The sequence below is a fragment of the Papio anubis genome, chromosome 19, assembly GCF_008728515.1.
Source record: "Papio anubis isolate 15944 chromosome 19, Panubis1.0, whole genome shotgun sequence".
Classification (NCBI taxonomy): domain Eukaryota; kingdom Metazoa; phylum Chordata; class Mammalia; order Primates; family Cercopithecidae; genus Papio; species Papio anubis.
The window spans coordinates 25,303,743-25,329,843 of NC_044994.1; the positions used below are offsets into that span (position 1 = coordinate 25,303,743).

Here is a 26,101-nt window from a genome sequence, read left to right on the forward strand (position 1 = left end):
TAGCCAAAAGTTATCTGAAAAATAAATATTGGAAACTTGCTACCAGATACTGAAACATCCTATAATACGTCTATATTAAGGCAACATTTATTTTCCTCATCATAGTAAAGATCAGAGGGAAAAATTAAAGGCCAGAAATAAATCCAAATCAATATTTTAAAAAAATGATATCTGAATTCAGTGAGCGAGAAGTTGTTTAATTAATGGTACTGAAATAATACGAAATCTCTGTTTAGAAAAATTCAAAGTGGTCTCCATACCTCACATCGAACTCATATAATAACAAAAGTAAAGTTTCAGAGGAATAAAAATCTAAATGCAAACACAGAACATGTTCAAATTAGAGTAATCAATAAAATTTCATTTGCATAATCTTGGGCTAAAGGAGAGTGTCACCTTAAACTAAGAGATCTGTTGATGGGTTTGACAGCACATTTTATAAAAATGTGTGTCAAAAAAAAACCACCATAAACAAAATGTAAATTATAAAAGAAGACCATGAAAAAATGTAAAATAAAAAGCCAACATTCCCAGATTATGTCCTTGCAGAGACATCAAGGAAAATAGTGAAGCAGGAGTCTCTGAAAACTCCCTCCTATATAAATGTAATAATAATAATTAAAAAAAAAAACTGGCCAAAAAAAAGTCAAATCAGCCTTGTCAGCACTCAAAATTAGCCAAAGGCTTGCAACAATCTAGGGAGCACTGATTTAATAAAAACAGCCTAAGCTTAGTAAGGTGTGCTTTGTGGTGTTTCACCTTCTAGTCCTATCTCTTCAGCTCCACAGAAGCCTCAAAGAATAATTTGTTGTTAAAAGCAGCCTTCTGGCAGCCACCAGAGGGAGCAGAATCAGGCTAGAATGCTTTCAAAGCCTCATTCTCAAAAAAAAAATTGTCTTTATTGGATCTTTCTGGTGGTTTTTATGGAAACCTCCACTTGCAAGGATGTCTGCGTTTGATTTGATGCAGAGTTCACCAGCACAAAAACTCTCTCCCAGAAAAGCTTTTTCCCCAGAGCATGGTTGTCCAAAAAAATTACAGGCAATTGATTAACTCTGTGGCCACCTGAGATAGTGGCTAAAAATTGGAACAAACAGTAGATGAACTAACAAACTAAAAAGGGAAAGCTGGTAGAATTACATCCATAGTACTTTGTAAAGCTCCAACATACTCCTGGGAATCTAGAAGGCTGCAAATATCCAGGAATGTGTGAAAGACCAGGGTATTCACATGTTCTGGAAATACCCGAGAAGCCATTTAACCTCTCACCTCCTGCTGATCTTGAGGCTCTATGCAAGCAGGAAGCAACAACAATAACAAAACTAAGGCAGAGTTGGCAACTGCCTGGTTGTTTATTGAAGGTGAACCTAAACAAGCACACAGAACTTTTCTGCAAAGACAGAATTTTTTTTTCAGATTTTAAGGATTAATATCCAATGATTAACAGACCCTCAGCTCAGAAGAGACTTCAGGGGCTGCACATAAGAAAGACAAGAGACTTTATCGAATTAAGTTAGCAAGTTCCCTAAACAAAACAACAAAAATTACTACTTCAGCAAACAGCAACAGGAACAAATCCTAAGGAGAAGTGAAAATATGATGTCCAGTATAAATACATTATATTTAAAATGTCCAGTTTTCAACAACTAAAAATGAGACATTCAAAGAATTAAGAAAGTACAGACTATAGAGAATAAAAAACTAGTCAGTAGAAATTGTCTCAGAGGAAAATTAGACATTTTATTTATTAATCCAATTGGAAATTATAAATATGTTCAAGGATCTAAAGAACTAAAACAAAGCATTAAAATAATGTTTTAGCAAATAGAAACTATTAATAAAGTGATATAAATTATTTTAAAAATTCAAATATAAATTTGACGGTTGAAAAGTAAAATAACTGAACTAAAAAATTTTTGCTATCTGCACTCAACAGCATATTCAAGTAGGCAGAAGAAAGAATCATCAAACCTGAAGATAAGTCAACTGAGATTATCTAGACTGAAGAACAGAAAGAAAAAATAATGAAAAATGAACAGAGTTTTATAGTTGTGTGACATTCCATGAAGTATACCTATATATATACAAAAGTAAAAGTAGTCAAAAGAGAAAAGGTGGGGGAGGCAAAAGTATATTCAAATAAATAATGGCTGAAAACTTCCAAAATTTGGTTTAAAAAACATTAATTTATACATTGAGGAAGCCCAAGAAATTCCAGTAGTAAAAACTCAAAGATATATACTTGAGATACATCACAATCAAACTGTCAAAAGTCAAAGACAGAGAGAGAATCCTGGAAGCAACAAGAGAGAAGTGACACTTCACATGTCAAGGATCTTCAATACGATTAACAGATAATTTTTCACTCAAAACAATGGGAAACAGAAAGTATATACTAGCATATACAACATACAGAAATAAAAGAAAAGTACCAAGAATACTATATCAAGCAAAACTATAATTTGAAAACATAGAGATATTAGGACATTCCCAGATAATCAAATATTGGGATAAACCTGTTCTATAAGAAACACTCAAGGGAACCCTTCAAATTGAGATGAAAGAATGCTAGACAGTAACTTGAATCCACAAGAAGAAATAAAGACAACCAGTAATCATAACTGTATAGGTAAATATTAAAAATGTATAAATGTATTATTTTGTAACCATTTTTCATTGCCTAATTTGAAAGGCAATTGCATAAAGCACTAATTGTAAATTTCTGTTGATAGTCACACAATGTATAAAGATATAATTTATACAATATCAAGACAAATAAAGGAAGAAAGAAAGCTATAAAGGATGAAGAAATGTGTATACTAATGAAATTGCTAGTATTAATCCAAAATAATTTTTTGTAAATTAAATTGTGAATTCCACTCCCAGGGCAATTGCTAGGAAAATAGTATAAAAATTTATAGTCAAATCAATTACAAAGTAATTAAAGTATTATATAAAAGAAGGCAGTAATGAAGGAATAGAGAAAATATAAAGACAAGACACAGAGAAAATAAGTAGCAGAATGGCAAATACAAATCCTATCTTATCAGTAAGTACATTAAATGTAAATAAATTAAACCCTCTAATTAAAGTATAGAGATTGACAGAATGAATTTGAAAGAAATGGTCCTATCATATACTGTTCACAAAAGACACATGGGAGATCACAGACACAAATATGTTAAAAGTAAAGGCTGGAAAAAGAAATTCCATGCAAACAGCAACCATGTTAGAGCTGAAGTGGCTAGATTAATATCAGACAAAATAGACTTTAGAATAAAAATTGCTAGAACAAACAAAGAATGACATTTTATAATAACAGAAGGGTCAATTAATCAAGACATAACAATCACGAATATCAATCCACCCAACAACAAAGCTTCAAGATACATCAAACAAAAACTGACAGAACTAAACAGAGAAATAGAAAATTTAACAAAAATAGAGACTGCATACTACATGTCTGAAGTCATGCAAAGTGCCTTCTCCAGCCATATTAGAATGAAATTATAAATCAACAACAGAAAGAAATAACAGAAGGAAATTCAAAACATATGAACATTAAACAATATGTTCCTTGATAACCAGCAAGTATAAGAAGAAATCTCAAGAATGATTAGAAAATATTTTGAGATGAAAGAGAATGAATGTACAACACATTGAAACTTATTGGATGAAGTTAGAGCAGTGCTTTAAAGGAAATTTCTAGCTTTAAGTGCCCACATTAAAGAAGAAGTTCTTATGTCAGTAACCTAACTTTACATCTAAGAGAATTAGAAAAAGAGCTAACTAAACCCAAAGCAAGTAAAAGAATGAAAATCAATTTTTAAAAAACTGCAGTGGGAAAAATATGAATTCTAATACACGCAAAAAATTGAGAGAATCAACAAAACCAAAAGTTTGTTATTTGGAAAGGTCAAGAAATTTGATAAAATACTATATACACTGACCAAGAAAAAAGATAGAAGATTCAAATTATTAAAATTAGAAATTCAAGAGAGAGTATTGCTATGAACCTTCAAAAAGTGATTATAAGAGAATACTATAAAACATGTTATGCCAACAAATTAGATAAACAACGTGAAATGAATAAATTCCTAAAAATACACCACCTAACAAAACTTACTCAAGAAGAAACAGAAAATCTGAATAAATCTGTAACAAGCAAATAAACTGAATTAATCATCAAAAACTTCTCACAAAGATAAGTCAGAACCAAACTGCTTTACTGGTGAATACTACTAGATGTTAAAAGATGAATCAAGATGAGTCTTTCACAAAATCTTCCAAAACATAGAAAAGAAATATACACTTACCAGCTTATTCTATGAGGCAGTCTCACTGTGATAGCATATCCTGACAAGACACACAAGAAATGAAAAGTATAGACTGACATCTGACATCTCTTGTGAATATAGACACAAAAATCCTTAACAAAATAGTTGCTGAATCCATAAACATACAGAAAGGATTACACACCATGATGAAGTGAGATTTATCTAGAAATGCAAGGTTGGTTCAAAATGTAAAAATCAGTAAATGTAATAAACACCATATTAATATAATAAAGGACCAAAGCCATTTCATTATTTCAATGAATGTAGAAAAATCATTTGAAATATTTCTATACCCTTTTGTAATAAAAAAAAATTCAGTAAGGTAACAATAAAGGGAAATTTTCTTATCCTGATAAAATATACCCGTGAAAGCCAACCTCATATTTGATGAAAAGTGGATAATATCACTAATATCAGAAAGGATGGGATATTTGCTCTCACTGTCTTTTTTTAACATTGTATTTGATGCTCTAATCAAAGTAATTCGGGGGGAAAAAAAAAGAAATAAACATTTCCGGACTGAAAAGAAAGAAGTAAACATCTGTATTTGCAGATAAAAGGATTGGTGTAGAGAAAGTCCTAAATAATCTATTTGTAAAAACTATAGAGCCTAATGAACAATTTTACAACTTGCAGGATACAAAGACAACACACAAACATTGGTGGTATTTCTATACACTAGCAATAAGCAATATAAAAATGTAATTAAGACAATTTTATTTATAATAGTGTCAAAATGAATAAAAATTGAGGCATAAATTTTACTAAACAGTGCAAGACTTGTACACTGAAAGTTACAACACATAGTTAAAAGGGATTAAATAGGCCTAAATGAAAATATATCTGTAATCATGAATTTAGACACTTAATATTTTTAAGATGACAATGCTCTCCTCATTGATTTACAAAACTCCATTAATCAAGACATTGTAGTACTGGCATAAGGAAAGACATATAAGTCAATGGAATAAAATTGAGAATGTAGAAATTAACCCATACTACACTAATTACCAATTGATTTTAACAACAGTGTCTAGACAATTCAATGAGAAAAAATAGTGTTTTCAAAGAATGCTGCTGAAAATACTGAATATCCACATACAAACAACGAATTTTGACTTCTACTTCATACCATAGACAAACATTAACTAAACTTGGATTACAAAATATAAATGTAATAGTTAAAACCATACAAATCTTAGAAGAAAACATAGATATAAGTCTTTGAGACTTTGGGTTAAGCAGTGATTTCTCAGATATGATACTTAAAGCATAGGCAACCAAAGATAAAATAGATACATAAGACTCCATCAAAATTACACACTTTTAGTTTTTAAACTTTTTAATATCTTCTGCTTCAAGTATACTAACATGAAAGTGAAAAGACATGACATGGAGTGGGAGAAAATATTTTCAAATAATCTATCGGATGAGTGTCTAATATCCGAACTACAGAAAGAATACTTACAACTCAATAAAAAGTGAAAAAGAACAGAATATAAAATGGACAAAAGATTTGAAAAGACATTTCTCCAAGGAAGATATACAAATGACAAACACAGGAAAAGCCACTTTCCATTATTAGTGACTATGGAAATGCAAATCAAAACCATAGTGAGATGCTGCTATATACCCACTAAGGATGGCTTTATTTAAAAAGGGGGAAAAAAATGGACAGATAATACTGATTTTTGCTGAGAATGTGTTAGAATTGAAACTCTTATAAATCGCTATGGTAATGTAAAATATTGTAGTCACTTTGGAAAATAGTTCAGCATTTCCTCAAAATGTTAAACATCGAGCTATCCCATGACCTGGCAATTCCACTCCTAGATATATAACCAAGGAAAATGAAACATATTATGCAAAAGTTGTAGTGAATGTTTAAGAGTGGCATTATTCTTAAGAGTCAAAAAAAAGTGGAAACAGCCAAAAGTCCATCTACTAAAGAATGGATAAACAAAATGTCATGTACTTAGAAAATGGAAACTACTCAGTCATAAAAAGAAATAAAATACTGACAGACTCTACAACATAAATAACCCTTGAAAATATTATCTAGCCTCAAGTAACTCAGATGCATAAAATTATTTTATATTTTACACACCAAACAATTGTCAGTCTTTGTCAGGTTTACAAAGTATTTTTCAGTGGAAAAAAAAATCAAAAAATAAACATGAAAATTCAGTGCCTAAGGGCCAAAATTAATGATTTGCACCACTATGCCTTCGATAAATGCTTGTGGAAGGCCTACTAAATGAAGTTATGAGATAATCATGAGCACACCTTAAGCATTGCATGTGTAATTCTTGCAATCTGCAACTTTTGGATAAGTACAATTACTTTAGCCCTGGCCTAAGTAATAAGATCCATGGAGTCACTAGTATTATGTCCTTATTCCTTTCCCAATATAAATAATAATAATTATAAAACTTCAAAAATATTAATCATCAGAATATCTAAAATCAAATAGTATACCATTAATGGAAATCTTTTGCATTGAAAATGAAATTTAAATGGCTAATAAGGAAAAAATGTATTTACTTTGCTATCAGGCAGGAACATGGAAATTAATGTAACACTTTTTTATGCAACAATTAGGTTGGTATAATTTAAAAATACCTACCATTCTGGGAAAAATGAGAGAAATCATACATTTCTATTGCTCCTAATATATAAATATATGTGCATATGTATACAGATGTTTTAGAAAATATTTCAGTAATAATTATTTTGAAAAACATATTTAGTTCTAATGCAACAATTCAACTTTCGAGAATCTATCACATAGAAAGAACCAATTCGTAACAACAACAAATATAAAGTTATTCATTTTAGTATTGTTTGCAGTGGTTAATAACTATTTTTCAATCTGAATTTATTTAAAAGTTAAATAATTGAATACATTGTCATTGAGGTGAATCATGTTTACTGGTCAGTAAACCTCCATTTCATTTTCCTTCTAATGGGCTTTCTTGGGTAGCAAAGCCTAGGAAAATAAAAATAACAGAAAGGAAGGTAGGGATACAAAGAGGAAAGGAAGGGAAGGGGAAGGGGAAGGGAAGGGGAAGGGGAAGGGAAGGGGAAGGGGAAGGGAGGAAGAGAGGAAGGGAGGTTTTTCTAGTTTTACTTGGAGGAAGGGAAGGAAAGGGGAGGGGAGGGGAGGGCAGGGCAGGGCAAGGAAAGGAGGAGGGAGGGAGGGGTTTCTGGTTTTACTTGCTGAAAAAGTTTAGGATGCAAATTGGTTTCAACAGATCAGAGATTTAGTTATGTATATTATGGAAAGTGGAAGGTAATGGTCTTCTTCCTGATTTCTGTTTGCTTCTGGCTTAGTTCAGTTTGGTATGTATTATCTCTACTGGCAAGTAAGGTCATGAAGACTTGAGCTAAGTTTGAGCTATTTGTAGCTGAGTTGTAGTGCCCATCTTCCAGCTATGGATACTGAGGCACTGTAGAATTAGCAGCAGTGGTTAATACTTCGAGACCCCAGCTTCCTGATCCCAGAGCAGGGATAGGCTGAATACTGTGGCTTTTGAACTCAAGAGTTCCATGGACAGCCTCAGATGCTGTAGCTTCTATGCTCAATCTGGGAAACATTTTTGGATGTCCAACCCAGGGCTTTTTCTGCCAGATTTGCAAATTTGTTGGTATCTAAATTTTTTTCTCCTAAAGTAGAGGGATTTCTGTTTCCTGCACTGTGCCCTGATTGATATTATGGCATGTTCCTAGTATGTAATATTTGTTTACTGTTTAAAAGAGTGCATTAGATTCATATCTAATAACCTTGATGTATATCCACATCAAATTAAAAAAAATATTTTTAAGTAAAAGAGCAAGATTACTAAATGTGTGTATAGGACAAGCTTGTTTTTGTGAAAATCAGATAGCAAAAACAAATAATACAGATATATATATAGACTATAACCTAATATATACTTATAGGAGCATAGGCTAATATGTGCAGAATGACACATTATACGGGTAACATTGACTATTTTATGGGGAATCAGAAATGAGAAGACAGTAGGAGATAAGATTAATTACTAAATCTGTAGATCTATTTATTTTACACCATTTATCTCAGTGAATATGTTACTTAATAACATTTAAGAAGAATTTAAGAAAGGCAACACTTACCTTCATAATCCCATTTGTATAAATTGGCTGAAACATTCATTCACAACATATAAATTACTGCTAATAGTTGTGAATAAAAATAATGAAAACATCCGGGTGGGAAAAACTGTTCAGCACAACTCTATCTCTGAGGAAAGAGACTGTGCAACATTTAAAACAATTGGTAATTTAGTAATATTAGAAATTCACAGAGTAATGCTTTAAATGTGGTATATATTTTTTTTCTTTTTTTTTTTTTTTCAGACAGAGTCTTGCTCTGTCATCCAGGCTAGAGTGCAGTGGTGCAATCTCCTTGGCTCACTGGAAGCTCCGCCTCCCCAGTTCATGCCATTCTCTCACCTCAGCCTTAAATGTGGTATATTCTTAATATATGCAACTTGAATGGAAGATTAAACACAGAAATACTAACAAAAACTAAGTTATTAAATGATAAAATAATTTATCATTCATATAAATGATAAACTATGCTGTTTAGATGAATTTGAAGGCCTTTATGTATATTCATCTTTAATCAACACTTCAATGCCTAAATTTTTCTTTCAGATTCCTAAAAACTCAAATTAACAAATATCCGTTTTTTTAGTCCAGAAAATAGAATATCAAAAAGAAGTAACAAATAGGTCACAACTAGAACATGGAGGAGAAATTTTGAGTCCGAGTCTCTGTGCTAGCCTCTGACTAACATTCTAACTAACTGCTTTTAAAATGTTTAGCCCCATTAGTCATCAGAGAAATGCAAATTTGAAAGCAGAGTCCTCCAAAAGGACTACAATTAAAAATAAATACTGGCCAGGTGCTGCGACACACTTCTGAAATCCCAGCTCTTTGGGAGAGCTAGGCAGGAGGATTACTTCAGGCCAAGAGTTTAAGACCAGCCTGGGCAACATAGCAAGATCCCATCTCTATTAAAAAAAAAAAAAAAAAGCCAGGTGTACACTTGTAGTTCCAGCTACTTGGGAGGCTAAGGTGAAAGGATGGCTTGAGCACAGGAGTTCAAGGTTACAGTGAGGTGTGATTTTGCCACTGTACTGTAAAATGGGCAACAGAGCAAGACCCCATTTCTAAAGTAAGTAAATAAATAAATAAATGACAATATTAGATGGTACTGTGAATCTGAAGCTGGATCTCTCAGACATGATGTTAGGCATAGAAAAATGCATAATGCTTTGGGAAAACTTTTTGGCATTGTCTACTAAAGCTGAACATGTGTATTCTTTGGCCCAGAAATTCACAAAATAAATGAACGTTTCATTTTAATAAATAAATGCATTTAAGTGCATATTTCAAATGTTGTGGCCTGAAAAGCTGGAAGATTTGAATTGTCATAAACTGAAATAGGGAAGAATGCAGGTTATAGAGTGGTTCCACATCTGAAGTACAATTTTAGGACAGTTAAACTTGAGATACTTGCTAGACATCTAAGTGGAGATTAAGAGTTGGCAGTTAGATATATAAGATTTGTTATAAAAGACCAAGCACTGGGGTTCTCAAATTTTGGGAGTTTGAGGAGATATAAAGAAACCAGTAGAGAGAACTGAGAAGAAGAATCCAGAAAAGTAGCAAAAACCATGAAGAATGTGTTCTGGAAGCCAAAAGAAAAAAATTTCCAAGGCTAAGGGTATAATCAACTTGGTTAAGTGGTGTGTGTAAGTTAATTAAGATGAGGACAAAAGAATAATGATTAGATTTAGCAAAATGGAAATCACTGGTGACCTAAGGTTTAATGGCGATGGTAAAAAGAAAATTGGGGTGTGTTTAAGAAAGGATGAGAGATATAATGGTCAAGTAAGATTTATTCTAACAATTCAAGGTTCAAATTAGAAAATCCATTAATTTAATTTACTGTATTATAGATAATGAGAGAAATATTACATGAGCTTCTCCATAGAGGCAGAAAAGATTCTTGAGAAAATTCAATACCCATTCCCAATTTTAAAAACTACTCAATACATTGAAAGTGACAATACTTTACTAACATGATAAAACATATATTGAATCTTAAAGCCAGCATCATATTTAACGGAATAGAAATACTAGTAGCAATCCCATTAAGAGTGTGGCATAGCAAGGATGCCACTTATTTCCACTACTATGTAACATTGTATTAAAAGTATTAACCAATGTAATCAGATAAAAAATAATGATTGAAGGCATAAGAATTAATAAAAAATATCTCTAATTGCAGATGAAATAATAGCATTCCTGGAAAACCCCAGATAAATGATGATGAGTAACATAAATAATTTTTAAAATTAGTAAATTGGTACAACAAGAATTATCATTATTTACTTCGTAAACCAAATATAACCAGTTAGAAGAATTAATAAAAGAGAAATCCTCAACTAGACGTACAAAAAAAAATTTAAGAATACGCTTTTCAAAATCTTGCAAATTCTATATGAGGAAATCTTTTAAAAATGCTCCTGACACAAAATGTAATTGAACAATTTGAATAGTATCATCTTATTGACTTAAAATAATGCCTGTTTACTATCCCATGTTTCAGAATGCTGGTGAACTAGGTTAGGACTCTGCTTAGGGTCTCACAAGCTGTAATGAAGGTTTCAGTTGGCCTGGGCTCTCCTTTAGAGGCTCTGGGGGATAAACCATTTCTAATCTCATTAAGGTTGTAATCTCATTACAGTTCCAGGCAGAATGTATTATCTTTTCACAGTTTCTATGTGGCCCCCTCCCATCTTCAAGTCAGCAATGACTGGCTGAGCGCTTCTCATGCTTTGGAACTCTCTGACTCTACATTTCTCTGACTTGTGCTGCTCTCAGCCAGAAGAAAGTTATGCTTTCAAAGACTCATGTAATTACCATTACAATCCAGGATAATCTCCCAATCTAATGGCACTGATTATAAACACAATTACATCTACAAAATCCTTCTGCCCATATAACCTTGCATATTTACAAGCATGACATGAAGGGCACAAATTATGAGGGCCCAGATTCTGCATACCACACTGCGCTCCCTGGGTCCAGGATCCACATCCCACCCATACGCAAAATACATTCACCTCCTCTGAGGGTGCCCACAAATCTCCAACCAAAGCACAAACTTGCATCTAAATGTTATTATCTCTAATGTCCAAAATCTCATCATCTAATCAAGTACAGATGAAACTATATAGGTTTGATATATCCTGGGGTGAAATGTCTTTGTTTTTTTGGACCTTTGAAACTAAAGAAAGAAATTATGACTTTACAATGATCATAAAATATATACATATATATACACACACACATATATATACACATATGTGTATATATATATTTATTTCATAAGAAAGAAGCCAAATCCATCATTTTTTTAAAAGATAATCACTTCTGTATTTTTGGCTACACTAAAGTAGTTGAGAAGTAACACCCTTAAATTTCCTTGATGCCCTCTTGTTTAAGAAGCCTATAAATCCACCCTTCTAAAAGTAACTTCAATTAAAATTGATTGAATAATATTTTTATATTATGCCTAAACATAAAACTAAAATTTTAGCATTTATATACAGAGTATAGGCTTTACTGTGTCAAATACAAAATCAACACAGCAGCTAGAAAGTGACTGAATTTACCAACCTTGTAGCATTTTATCCTTTAGAGAATATTACTATTAGCAACCAGTACTGACAGTATTTAATACACAGAAATTACCTCTAAATGCAGACTGTGAAGTACAAGAAATCTGCTGGACAATATGGAAAGATAATATATATAAAATTAAAATGGATAGATTCATCTAAGAGTTAATCATATGGCATCAAATATATACAAAATTACAGTGATTTTAAATATGTGCTATTTATTGCAATGAGAGTAAGTTTTCTTAGCTCTCCATTTCACTGAAATCAATTACAAAACTTCCAAAATCTATCTCTTTTACAATATAATAATCATTAAAGACAAAAACAATTTTTATCTTAAAAATTAAATAATTTAAATCATAAGGTATATGAAGGAAGGACTAGATTTAAACAATTTAATCACCAAGAGTTATTATGTAGTTTTGGTTATGTTTAAATGTTCAAAACTTATTTTATATTCAAGGAAACAATGCCAATGCCAACATCTAAATTATACAATTAAAGGGTGAATATAGTACAAAATTGTGAACCAGTTGCCATACAAGAGCCAATAGACAATGCGACAAGTCTTATAACCCCACAGAGTTAATGATATGAAATTCAATTCATAAAGATGTCTTCTTAAAAGTGAATTGAAAAAGGGTAAAGTTAAGGTTTTAAGAATTTTGGAAAACGTGAAAATACTGGCAAATTATTTAAGCTTTGGCAGAATGCTAAAATATATCATTTTTACCTGTGCTTCTTGTACTACTGTATAATATAATTCAACTTTCATTATTTGTTATCACAATACCATTTTGCTTAAAATGAATAGTTATGTTCAATTTAAAAGTTTTAGAGATATTTATTACAGCTTCATTTATAATACTTAAAAATTAAAACACACTTAATATCCAATGACAAGGGTTTAAGAAACTCTAAAGAGAGACAGGGCAAGATGGCCAACTAGGTGCAGACAAGTGGAACAGCTCCCATGGAAGGACTGAGACTACTGGCGTGCTTTTAACAGATCTTCAGAGGGAAGACACCGAGAGTGGACACACAAGCTAGGTTGAAGGGGGAGAAAGCTGGGAACCCTGCAAGGGCTATCGCATATGGGGGCTCATTTTTGAACCACAACAGTGCCGGAGGAATGGGTGAGTGGAACTGGCTAGGAGCAACCTGCTCTTGCCACGGGCCTCTGAAACCTCAGCAAGAAGGGACCCCTCGACCACCCTGGACACTTAAGGTGGCAAGGAGAGCCTCCTCGAGAAGTGGTAAGGGCAGCAAGCCAACTGATGTGAAGCCTAGAGGGTTTGGTGCGAGAGCATCTGTAGTGGAGCACAGATAGGGGTGGCCATGTCTCTAGGCTCAACTTGCTCCTGTAAGAGATTTTAGTCCTAGGGGAACGATGGGACCTGATCTCTGCAAGCTGGTTGTGCACATCAGATGGGACTAGTCTGTCCTGTGCACTCCGTAGTCTGCTGGCCTCTCATGGGTCCCCAGCCTGGCCATACCTGCTTATAGGGCAGTCTCGAGTGGGGCCCACACCATAGCTTCTGCATCGGTAAACCACACCTAACCAAAGAGAGCTCCAGTAAGATGGCCCCCTGTGGCCACACACCAGCCCACATGCTCTCTCTCCATACTTCAGCTCTCCCTGGGCTCACAGCAACTCACCACATCACTACCCTGGCACATGTCTGCATGGGAGAGTTTTTGCTTTACTTGCCCTGCCAGCACATGGGAGTGCAGCTGGAACCTCAACATCCCTGATGATGGCCATTTCCGAGAGCCTCGGAGGACCCAGAGCCAGCAAGCCCCGCCCCCACCAGTGCCTCGCCCTTGTGCTAATACTGTACAGAGAACAGGGGATCCTCTCACACCCTGAGTGATCACTCCTGCTTGCAGGGCACAGAGAAGGCACCCAGACCTGCCCGGACCGGCACTCTGGCCCCAAGACGACACCACCTCCAATGCAACCACACCCAGAGTCTCCAGCAGGGGCCTCCTTCCCCCAACCCCCCGATAAGCTGCATTGCCTCTGCCTCTGTGGTGAAAGCTGGCAGGGAGACAGACACCCCTGCACCCACTGGCACTCTGCTGCAGCTGCTGCACCTCAGCTTCCCCAGCGGAGGCCAAACCTCAAGGAGCCAAGAGCAAAGTCAGGGCCCAATACAAGTCCTCCCAAGTCAGAGCATGCAGTCTAGGAGATGGGAGATGAACACTGGCCCCCTTAAATCTCCCAGAAGTCAGTCGGCTGAATCCACATTATATCACAATTAAACACCCAAGGTTATCAACAGGATTTTAAAAAAACAAAAACCAAAAAAACAAAAAACAAATCCGAAGGTAACCAACCTCAAAGACTGAAGGTAGATAAGCCCACAAAGATGAGAAAGAACCATCACAAGAATGCTGAAAACCCAAAAAGCCAGAGTGCCTTCTTTTCTCCAAGTACCACGTTACCTTTCCAGCAAGGCGTCGGAACTGGGCTAAGATACTTGAAATGACAGAAATAGAATTCAGAATATGGATAGGAATGAAGATCATTGAGCTACAAAAGTACATGGAAACCCAATGCAAGGATGCTAAAAATCATGATAAAATTATTCAGGAAATGACAGACAAAATAGCTAGTATAGAAAAAAACTGGCTAGCCGTATGCACAAGATTGAAATTGGACCCCTTCCTTACACCACAAACAAAAATTAAATCAAGATGGATTAGAGACATAAATGTAAAACCCAAAACTACAAAAACCTTGGAAGACAACCTAGGCGACACCACTCAGGACATAGGCACAGGCAGATTTCATGACCAAGATGCCAAAAGCAATTGCCACAAAACTAAAAATTGACAAATGGAACCTAATTAAACTAAACAGTTTCTGCACAGCAAGAGAAAGTATCAACGGAGTAAACAGACAACCTACAGAATGGGAGAAAATTTTTGCAAATTATGTATCTAGCAAAGGTCTAATATCTAGCATTTACAAGGAACTTAAATTTACAAGAGAAAACCAAGTAACCACATTAAAAAGTGGGCAAAGGACATGAGCAGACACTTTTTAAAAGACTTACATGTGGCCAAGCATATGAAAAAAAGCTCCACATCACTGATCATTAGAAAAATGCAAACAAAACCACAATGAAATATTATCTCACACGAGACAGAATGGCTGTTACTAAAAAGCCAAAAAAAATAACAGATGCTGGGGAGATTGTGGAGAAAAAGGAATACTTATACCCTGTTGGTGTGATTGTAAATTAGTTCATCGTTGTGTATGACAGTGTGGTGATTCCACAAAGACCTAAAGGCAGCATTCAATCTGGCAGTCCCATTACTGGGTCCATACCCAAAGGAATATAAATCATTCTGTTAAAATACACATGTGTATATATGTTCATTGCAGCACTATTCACAATAGCAAAGACTTGGAATCAAACCTAAATGCCTATTAATGATAGACCTGACAAAGAAAATGTGGTACATATATACCATGAAATACCATGTAGTCATAAAAAGAGCAAGATTATGTACTTTGCAGGGACATGGTGGAAGCTGGAGGCCATTATCCTTTGCAAACTAACACAGGAACAGAAAACCAAATGCCACATGTTCTCATTTATAAGTGGGAGCTAAATGATGAGAATACATGGATACATAGAGGGTAACAACACACATTGAGGCCTGTGAGAGAGTGGAGGGTGGGAGGAGGGAGAGGATCAGAAAAAATAACTAATGGGTCCTAGGCTTAGTACCTGGGTGACAAAATAACCTGTACAACAAACCCCCATGACATAAGGTTACCTGTGTAACAAACCTGCACATGTATCCCTGAACTTAAAAGTTAAAAAAGAGACTCTAAAGCCTTTAAAATTAATTGTAAAATATAATATTGAAATAAGTTTTTACGTCATGAAAGAAGAAATATGCCATCAATTACTGTATGCATATAATATCATTATTTTTATATATTATAAGGCCTGTGTGTTTCTATACAAAAAAAAATTAACAGTGACTACATCTGGATGGCGATATCATAGATCAATATTTTCTATTCGCTTGAGTATATTCTAAACTTTGAGGAATCAGCATTAAGTATTTATGCCTTTCAAAACATGCCTTAAAATAACTTTATGTCATAGTTTCTATAATGAATCCCATCAGATTTTCTGAGGGTTGTAAGGAAGAAAACAGGATTCATTAATAGCAATTGAAGCAGAGTTTGTAGGGCAGATCCTGACTGGAATAATCTTATGTGAGAATGCAAGGAGAGAAATTGAAGACAGAAATGACTTTCAAAGAATTTTCCACAAAGAATATCAGGAAATGCAACTGTACTGTAGCTGTTGGGGAAAGAATGAATGCACACACACACACACACACACCCATTAAACATGAAAAACAGGGAAGTGAAAAGTAAAAAGTAAAAGAATAAGCCCAAAGAAAAAAGGAAGAAATTGTAACTCTAAAAGTACATATTAACACATTAAAAGTTTTAAAATTCTAAAATTATTGAATCTAAAAATCCTTTCTTTTTAAATACATTATTAAAAATTTTTAAATCTAATTTAAAAAGCGAAAATACATATACAATTAGAAACAACATAACAGCAAAACTGGAAGCAAGCATTCCATGTCATGCTATGGTAATATATTTGGAAATCTTCATCCATTTAGATTATTTCCTGGGCCATTAAAAATTCAACATTAACCTCAAGAAGAAATACATAGCCTGATAGGACAATTATGTTATTAAATAAAACAGTGGCCCATGAAAAAGAAAATAATAATTCAAACAATGGGAAAAAATCACCAAGGTGTTCTATCAAATCTTCAAGAGAAAGTTATTTAAATATGTATTAATTATTTAGGTAATAAGAATGGAAGAAAGGTTTCAAAATTCATTTTATAAAGCTGGCATAATCCTGATAAGAGCATCTATCAAATATAGCACAAATTAAGAACACCGGAATACAGACTCACTTATGAATATGGATGCAAAATCTTAAATAAAATCCTTGCAAATCAAACTCAGCAGTAAATTAAAAGAACAATAAACCATAACCAAGCAGAGTTCATCTAATGAATTTAAAAATGGTTAAATATTAATATAATACATCATCTCAATAGGTCAAATGAGAAACTAAAATCATCTTCACAGCATTTTCTATAAATGAACATCTATTCCTATGTACTGCTTTTATAATCAGAGTATATTTTTAAAATCTTTAGCATGGCCATTAGTATGTATTTGAAATCAGCATTTAGATAACATTAAGCACTTCTTTAAAATAAAAGATAGTAAAAGTCAATTTCACAGACATCATTTAATATTTTATATATGTGCCACACAAAATACACACATAAAAAGTGTTGACATCCTATTATTTAAAAAATTAGCAATGTGGATTTTTCTTTATTTTATTTTATTTTTTATTTTCATTATACTTTAAGTTCTAGGGTACATGTGCACAATATGCAGCTTTGTTACATATGTATATATGTGCCATGTTGCTATGCTGTACCCATTAACTCGTCATTTACATTAGGTATATCTCCTAATGCTATCCCTCTCCCCTCCCCCTTCCCCCACCCCACAACAGGCCCTGGTGTGTGATGTTCCCCTTCCTAGTCCAAGTGTTCTCATTGTTCAATTCCCACCTATGAGTGAGAACATGCAGTGTTTGGTTTTCTGTTCTTGCGATAGTTTGCTGAGAATGATGGATTCCAGCTGTATCCATGTCCCTACAAAGGACACAAACGCATCCTTTTTTATGGCTGCATAGTATTCCATGGTGTATATGTACCACATTTTCTTAATCCAGTCTGTCACTGATGGACATTTGGGTTGGTTCCAAGTCTTTGCTATTGTGAATAGTGCCGCGATAAACATACATGTGCATATCCTTATAGCAGCATGATTTATAATCCTTTGTGGAAGACAGTGTAGCAATTCCTCAAGGATCTAGAACTAGAAATACTATTTTTTTTTTTAACCTCCTGAGTAGCTGGGAATACAGGTGTGCACCACCATGCCAGGCTAATTTTTATATATTGTAGTAGGGATGGGGTTTCACGATATTGGCCAGGCCAGTCTCAAACTCCTGACCTGGTGATCCGCCTGCCTCAGCCTCCTAAAGTGCTAGGATTACAGGCATGAGCCACCATGCCTGGCCAGCAATGTGTAGTTTTCTAAATTTTATCCCATTTTATCTACAAAACACATATATGAATATTGTGTAATGAAACACAACTGTTTTCGTAGTCCAAAAATTGGGGTTGTAGGTTGACTCTGCCACTTAATAGCTTTGTGTCTGTTAGAAAATCACTCAATCACTCAGCCTCTCTAGGCTGCCTTCCTATTTGATAAATTGTTATTATTAGAAATAACTATCGTTTCATCTATTTTTGAGAAGGAATTTGCTTAATTTGAAAATTCTCAAGGCAAATGTATGAATCAAAAGGCATAGTTGAATGGGTATTTTGTAGTGTTTAGATCCATACAATATAATATATAGGCTAATATATGAAGTTAATGTAAATTAGCTTTCTATGAACAAAAACAATATTCAAAAATTATGAAAATACCAACTAATATACAGAAGGAATCCACTTATATGCAACATTTATATGAAAACTAAGTTACTAAAAAATAATTTTGTGTGTCTATGTGATTGTCAATAAAATATAAAATTCATAAATATTTCTAAATCCCTAAAAGTCACTTTTTATTAGCAATTGATAAAATCAGAAATAAAAGCCTTTTTATAGTACAAGAAACTAAAAGTTGCAGATCATGAAATTATTTTCTTAAAAAACAATTCTGAACCTTGGGAGTAGACTGTAAAGTAAACATGGGAAAGGGATTTATAGAAAATTCTTTCTTTTACATTCAAAAAGGATTTTATCTCAACATTATTTTAATGCACTTAGCCAATTTCAAGATGTTTTCTGGCTAACAAAAGCCATTGTTTTTAGAAATAAAAAGGAAATAAAGTGTTTTCAAAGATCCAATGACACAAATTAGAGAAAAGTGTATGTTAATGACTCTGTCTCCACCAAAAATACAAAAAATTAGTTGCGTATGGTGGCTGACACCTGTATTTCCAGCTACTCAGGAGGTTGCAGCAGGAGAATCACTTACCTCAGGCAGCGGAGGTTGAAGTGAGCCCAGATCATGCCCCTGCATTCCAGCCTGGGCAACAGAGACAGACTCTGTCTTTGAATGAATGAATGAATGAATGAATAAATAAATAAATAACATTGTGTTATAACATCAAATTGAGGAGGGCCAGCGTTGTCATTTTAGAGATGATCAAAGAAATAAAAAACTGATTGTAGGTTTACTGGATAAATATTCCCTTTTTGAAAATTTTATTCATGTTGATATTTTTATAGAGGTAGACAAATTTCAGCATGATTATTAAACTGAGGTAACAACTATTTGTCAATAGTATGTAATATTTTTAAAACTTTTATTGATTATGCTATACTTCCTTGGTGCTTTTATAGTAATCCCTGGGAAAGCTACAGGCATTGTTTTAAATTATCGAAGATTCTGTGAATGGCTACTCTCTACACTCCAGGTCACCAAGTTCTTTATAGGCTCACAAGGTGTAGGATTTCCCCCCACCCTCCTATTTACCTTTACTTCCCTCCCTCCCTCCTCCCCTCCCCTCCCCCCTTCCTTCGTTTTCTTCCCTCTCCCTCCTTCCCTTTCTTCCTTCCATTTATTCCTTGATTCACTCACTTATTCAACAAACATTTATTGTCTAATATGGGAAAGGCATTAGACAAATTACACAGAGACAAAGAAAGAGCCACAATGCATCTCCTGCCCTTAAAAACCTTACAGTCTAAGAAGTAGACAACTAATCATTAATTTCAACTGAGTGTTATAAGTGCCAGCATAGGGGTAAACGCAGAATGTAGTTAGAGTTCAAAGCAGAAGGAAAAAAGTTAAGAGATGGTTTCACCAAGGATTTTCTTCCTTCCAAGTTGAGATTTAAAACAAGAGAATTCAGCTACACAATGATAGGATTGAGAGAATGAACAGAGTCAAACAGACATTATATTTTGAGGGAAGAGTATTTATAAAGAGCTGGAAGAATGAAAATATGTGGCACATTCTGTTGTCCTGAGGTTGTTTCAGGTGGTTAGAGTATAAAGTCAGAGGGAAAGTGGGAGCAAGAAAGAGGCTGGAGACAGAAACAAGGGCAAATGTAGAGAAACTTGTACTACTATCTATTTAAGATCAGGTTCTTCCTTCTCATTGATGCCATTTCCTCCTCCTCTAGTATTTCAGCCCAGTGTTTTTGCTTTAGTGGGTTGGTTCTTTTGTTTGTTTTTGTTTTTGGTTTTGTTTAGTGTTTTCACCCTTGTCTATTTCTGGATCCTTCTCTCTTGTCTATGTAGCAGTGTAAGTCATTCTCATATGAATTCAGGTTAATATTCTCCACACTGCATGAATGAGAACAAAATTAAGACATTATAAATGAAAATAAAACTTTAAAAATTTTTGAGAATCTCAAATCTTGAATCTTATTTGCAAGAGGTAGAGTTTAAAAATAATAATAATAAAAATGGCTGGGCAGGATGGCTCATGCGTGTAATCCCAGCGCTTTGGAAGGCCGAGGTGGGTAGATCACCTGAGGTCAGGAGTTTGAGACCAGCCTGGCCAACATGGTGAAACCCCATCTCTACTAAAAATACAAAAATTAGCCGGGCATGATGGCACACACCTGTAATCCCAGCTACTGGGGAGGCTGAGGTTGGAGAATCACTTGAACCCATGAGACAGAGGTTGCAGCAAGCTGAGATCGTATCACCACACTCCAGTCCTGGTGACAGTATGAGACTACTATCCCAAGAAATAAAAAAAACTAACAACAACAAAACTTTTTTTAAAAAAGATAAAAGGAATTTTAATTAGGAAAGTCTAACACACAGATAGAGTTGTGTGCAAAATATTAACCTGGGAATAAATATAAACAAACATTTATTGTGTAAATTAATAAATTATCTTGATAAGAAAATTAATAAAATGATGGACAATTGAATATATGTCAGGAGAGGGTCACAAAATCCCTAAACTGTTCAGAAAGAAGTTAAAGATATTGAGTATGCTTAACATCTGTCAAGTGAAATATGCATTCCACAAACTTTATTAATAATTCATAACTTCAAACCTTGCAAATAAAAGCATAATAAAAAAGCTCAACTCTAATCATTCTAAACTTATGGCTTCAAAATTCATGAAGCAAAAATTAGGAAAAATGAGAAAAGTAACCTATCTCCCTGAGATATTTTAATTCATCTCTCACAGTAATTGATAGAAGTGTCAGAAAATAAACCAGAAATATAAAAGATTTAAATAACACAACTAACACAAATGGCTAAATCAATCTACTTAGAATTGTATCCCCAAATCAGAGAAAACATTTTTGTCAAATGAAATATTTATGCAAATTACCCATATATTAGAACATGAATTAAACCATAATAAATTTTAAATTATTTCTATCATATAGACCAATTTTATAAACATATCAGGATCACATTACAAATCAATTTTAAAAAATAACTTTAACATTAGATGAAGATGGAAGGGTTAATTTGTCTCATCACTGTCTGATTTTGCAAAGACACAGTTTTCCTTTTGGAAAGTTCCAAGAACATTGATTAAGGTTCAGTTTGGGAAAACAACTCAAATAAACAGAGATAGGTCATGGGTATGTTTAGAAGTCCCTATCATAAAGACTAGAGTTCTTACTCAATTATTCCATAAGTGGATACAGTTTCAATCATAATTCCAACAAAAATTTTTAAAGAAATGAACTGGATAATCCTGAAACCTATATGGAAGAGCAAGAATCAAGAAAAGCCTAGAACTCAAAAGAAAATATAAGATCAGAGGATTCACTATCACAGATAATTAACACCCATTATGGAATTTTAGTGATGCTGACAGGGAGTGTTCAGGTGAAGATGGTCAAATAGATCAAAGTAAAAAGTGAATGGTAAAAGATCCACACAAACATAAAAACCTAATGTGGGAGAGAGATAGCACTGATTACAGATATATAAACAAAACCCATCAGAAGATTGCATTGTAACAATTTGTTTTATATATTATACAAAAAATAACTGGAACCTCACTTCACATTACACCCATACATTAATTTCATATTAATTATGCATCACATCTGGCAAGTGAAATATGCATTCCAAAAATTGTAGAAATAGCTTTTTAATTCCAAATTTGTAAATAGAAGGCAGAGTGAGAAAAATAAGCCTCAATTTTAAACATTCTAAACATAGTTTCATCTAAAACTATCACATAAACATTAAAAGCAGAATTCAGAAACATTGAGAATGAAATAACAGAAAATATTTTTATAATCTCAGGAGTGGGACAATTTCTTAAACAAGTTCACAAAAGGAAAAAGCACAAAGGAATGTATTTATACCTGATACTACATTAAACTGAGATGTCTTTTCATCAGAAGTTACCATAAAGAAATGAAAAAAGTTTGGGTAAATATATTTTTAACATTTGTAACTAGAAAATATTTAGTATCCACAATATATAAATTCTTACAAATCAGTGAGATGACACTCAGTATATAGCAGGAAAATCATGAGCAGGTTTTCACAGAAAAGGAAATACAAATCACCCCGCAAAAATCATTAAAAATGTTCAGTTCCATTAATAACTAATAACAAACCATAATGAGGTACAATTAAAAAGCCTTATTGTAGAGAAGAATGTCTTTAACTCCAGGTTGGAATGCAAATTGGCATAATAATTTATATATTATTTCCTTTTACTATACTATTATTTATTTTATCTATTATGTTCTTATACAACAGTGAATGAGATATGGCAGGAAAAGAAAGCTTCATCTTCAGAAAAGATGAGTCATAATGAAAGGTCAGATGCTTCCAAGCAGGAGCACACCACTGCTGGTTTTAGAGAAGAAGAGAACAAATAGCTAGGGAAATGCAGGCAGCCTCTGAAAACTGAGTGTGATCTCAGGCTGACAGCTGCCAAGGAAACAAAGGCTTCAGTTCTCAAACCATAAGAATTAAATCATGTCAAAACTGAACACCCCAGTTAGAATGGGTAGTATCAAAAAGACAAAAAATAACGAATGCTGTTGAAGATGCAGAGAAAAGGTACTCTTAAATGTTGTTGGTGGGACTATAAATGAATACAGCCACTGTGGAGTGGAGATCACAGCAATATGGAGATTCTTCAAAAAAAAAAAAAAAAAACCCACTAAAAAAAGAATTACATATGATCCAACAATCCCACTGCTGGTTATATATCCAAAGAAAAAGGAATCAGTATGTCCAAGAGATATCTACACCTTTGCATTTATTGCAGCACTATTCACAAAACCTAAGATATGAAATCAACCTGCTTCCATCAACGGATGAGTAGATAAGAAAATGTGATACACAATGGAATACTATTTGGCAATAAAAAGGAACGAATTCCTGTTATTTGCAGCAACATGGATGGAACAGGAGGGCATTATGTCAAGTGAAATCAGCCTAGCACAGAAAAATGAATACCATACGTTCTCCTTCATACATGGAAGCTAAACAGGTTGATCTCACAGAAGCAGAGAGTAGAGTAGTGATAACTAGAGACTAGGAAGTGTAGGGGGTAGGGGGCATAGACAGAGGTTGGATTAGAGATAAAAAATTATAGCTTAATAAGACAAGTAAGTTTTAGTGTTCTTTAGCACTGTAGAGTGACTCTAGTTAATAATAATTCATTCTATATTTTCAATGAGAATTTTCAAAATCCTGGAAGAGGGCGATTTTGAATGTTACCAACACAAAGAAATGCTGAATGTTACCCTAATTTGATCATTACGGATTGTATACAGGTATCAAAATATCACATTAGACCCCTTATAAAAATATACAATTATTATGTGTCAATTAAAACAAAAACTGAATAAGTTTTTGTTTGAAGTTTTTCTTCAGTTTTTATTTTAATTGACACATAATAATTGGACATCTTTATAGGGGTCTATTCTGATATTTTGATACCTGTATACTAAAAATAGTGTTATCCTGGAGTCTCCAGATAGAAATGCCAGGCTACTGATACCCTGATTTTAGTCTTGCCAGTCCTAGGGCAGAGCAACCACTTGAGCCATGCTGTGCCCAGACTTCTGACTTAGGAAAAGGTTGAGATAATAAATGAGTGCTGTTTCAAGATGCTAAATTTGTGGTAATTTGTTAGGCAGCAATAGAAAACTAATATAGGCAAATTGGCTAAATATTTAAAAAATTGGCCAATTGCTATTTAATTATTGACAAAAAGTTTGCTATTTATAACTCAAAACAAAAATCAGTATTTTTTATTTTTAAATATGAAAAACTCACCGTTTTTGAAAGAGAATGTAATTCATTTTTTGATGACTTTGTTTCCCTTATTGCTTCAGTCACTTCCTCTTCCTTCTCCTCAATATTAGTATTAACATTTATCACTGATGAAGAGTAATGATCATATAGACTGGTAAGTTGATACATCTCTCTCCTAGGTAGAAAAAAATATATTTTAAATTATACTTAGGCCAGGCTTGGTGGCTCATGCCTGTAATCCCAACACTTTGGGAGGCCAAGGTAGCAGATTACTTGAGTCCAGGAGTTCAAGACCAGCTTGGGCAACATGGAGAGACAATGTCTTTACGAAAAAAAAAAATGGAAAATTAGCCAAGCATGGTGGCACATGCCTGTAGCCCCATCTACTGAGGAGGCGGAGGTGGGAGGATTGATTGAGCCCAGGAATTTGAGGGTGTAGTGAGCTGTGATTGATTCACTGTACTCCAGCCTGGGTGACAGAGTGAGATCCTATCTCAAAATAAATAAATAAATAAATAAATAAATAAATAAATAAATAAATAATACTTAAATTAGCTTTAACAGTATGAATCAATGGAAATCCATCCCAAAGTAACTTGACAATTTCTAAAAAATACTACTTAGATGTTAAGTAAATAGTGTGGGGAAAAAAGTCATCAATAGTATTGTTTCCAAGGGAAGACATAATTGAGAGAAAAATCAATTATAAATTCTTTCAAATAAACTGTCTTTGAATCTGATTTCAGGTAAGAGATTTACACACTTTTAATTCAGAAGCTGGGTAATACAGGGATGGAAAGGTAAGAAAAAAAGAAGAGGAGGCAGAATTGAAAAGACCAAGCAGTTATAGCTTTCACAGCCTTAGAGGTAAAATAAAGGAAATTGTAGCTTAGGAAAACACAGGACTTTTTAAAAAGAAGTAATAGTCAAAGAGTTATTTGTTCCTATATGACCCTCCCAAGAGGACCAGTGCTAGTCTGTGAACCACACAGTCCTTTATCTAATCTAGCAAGTAGAAACCATCTTCCAAATATAAAATTACTTTAGATACTGTTATGGTTGTTTAATGTAGCAAAAAAAAAAAACAGTGAGAAAATGATAAAATTAGCATTTTCATAAAATACCAGCAAATAATATAGATAATTACAACTTTTTAAACACACCTTAAACAAAATAGTAGACTAGGAGATTTATTTGAAACCCATATAAAAGTAAAATTTTATATGTAATAAACTCATACAAGTCAATATGTAATAGAAAAATTATTCAATAGAAAAAGGCACAGAGAATATGAACAATCTCCAATAAATATATAGTGTGCTTATTGAGTTGGCCCAGATTCTTATGCACCAACCCTGATTCCAGCAGCATGGTCAAAGGAAACTGAAATCTACAATCTCACTATAGAAATGAAAATTAAAGGAACAAACAAATAGGCAAGAACAAGATTCTTTACATTTCCATGTCTGCAGAGTATAGACTTAACCTGTCAGCATCCTAGAATCCAGTTAGGCAATGAGAGTTAGGTAGCGTCAACATTCAAAGTGTATTAATTTCTTTTGAAATTAATTTTTCTTCTCTCAGTGTTATCTGTTGCCTCCAGTCCAGAGAATACACTATGGATTTTTACCTGAGTGATGGACAATTGCCTACTGCCATGCAATTTAAGAA

The 26,101-nt window shown here is 33.7% G+C and overlaps 1 protein-coding gene across 9 annotated transcripts in view; it reads right to left on the reverse strand.

Moving 5' to 3' along the window:
• The window catches only part of CCDC178 (coiled-coil domain containing 178), a 513,950-nt gene that overhangs the window by 350,107 nt on the left and 137,742 nt on the right, over positions 1 to 26,101 (reverse strand). For all 9 annotated transcript variants that reach the window (XR_002518666.2, XM_021930027.2, XM_017951655.3 and 6 more), the window contains one exon: positions 24,452 to 24,605. Coding sequence is in view for 8 of the 9 variants with exons in the window: in XM_021930027.2 (XP_021785719.2) it covers positions 24,452 to 24,605 (154 nt within the window). In the remaining variant the exon portion in view is untranslated. The remainder of the gene's footprint in view (positions 1 to 24,451; positions 24,606 to 26,101) is intronic.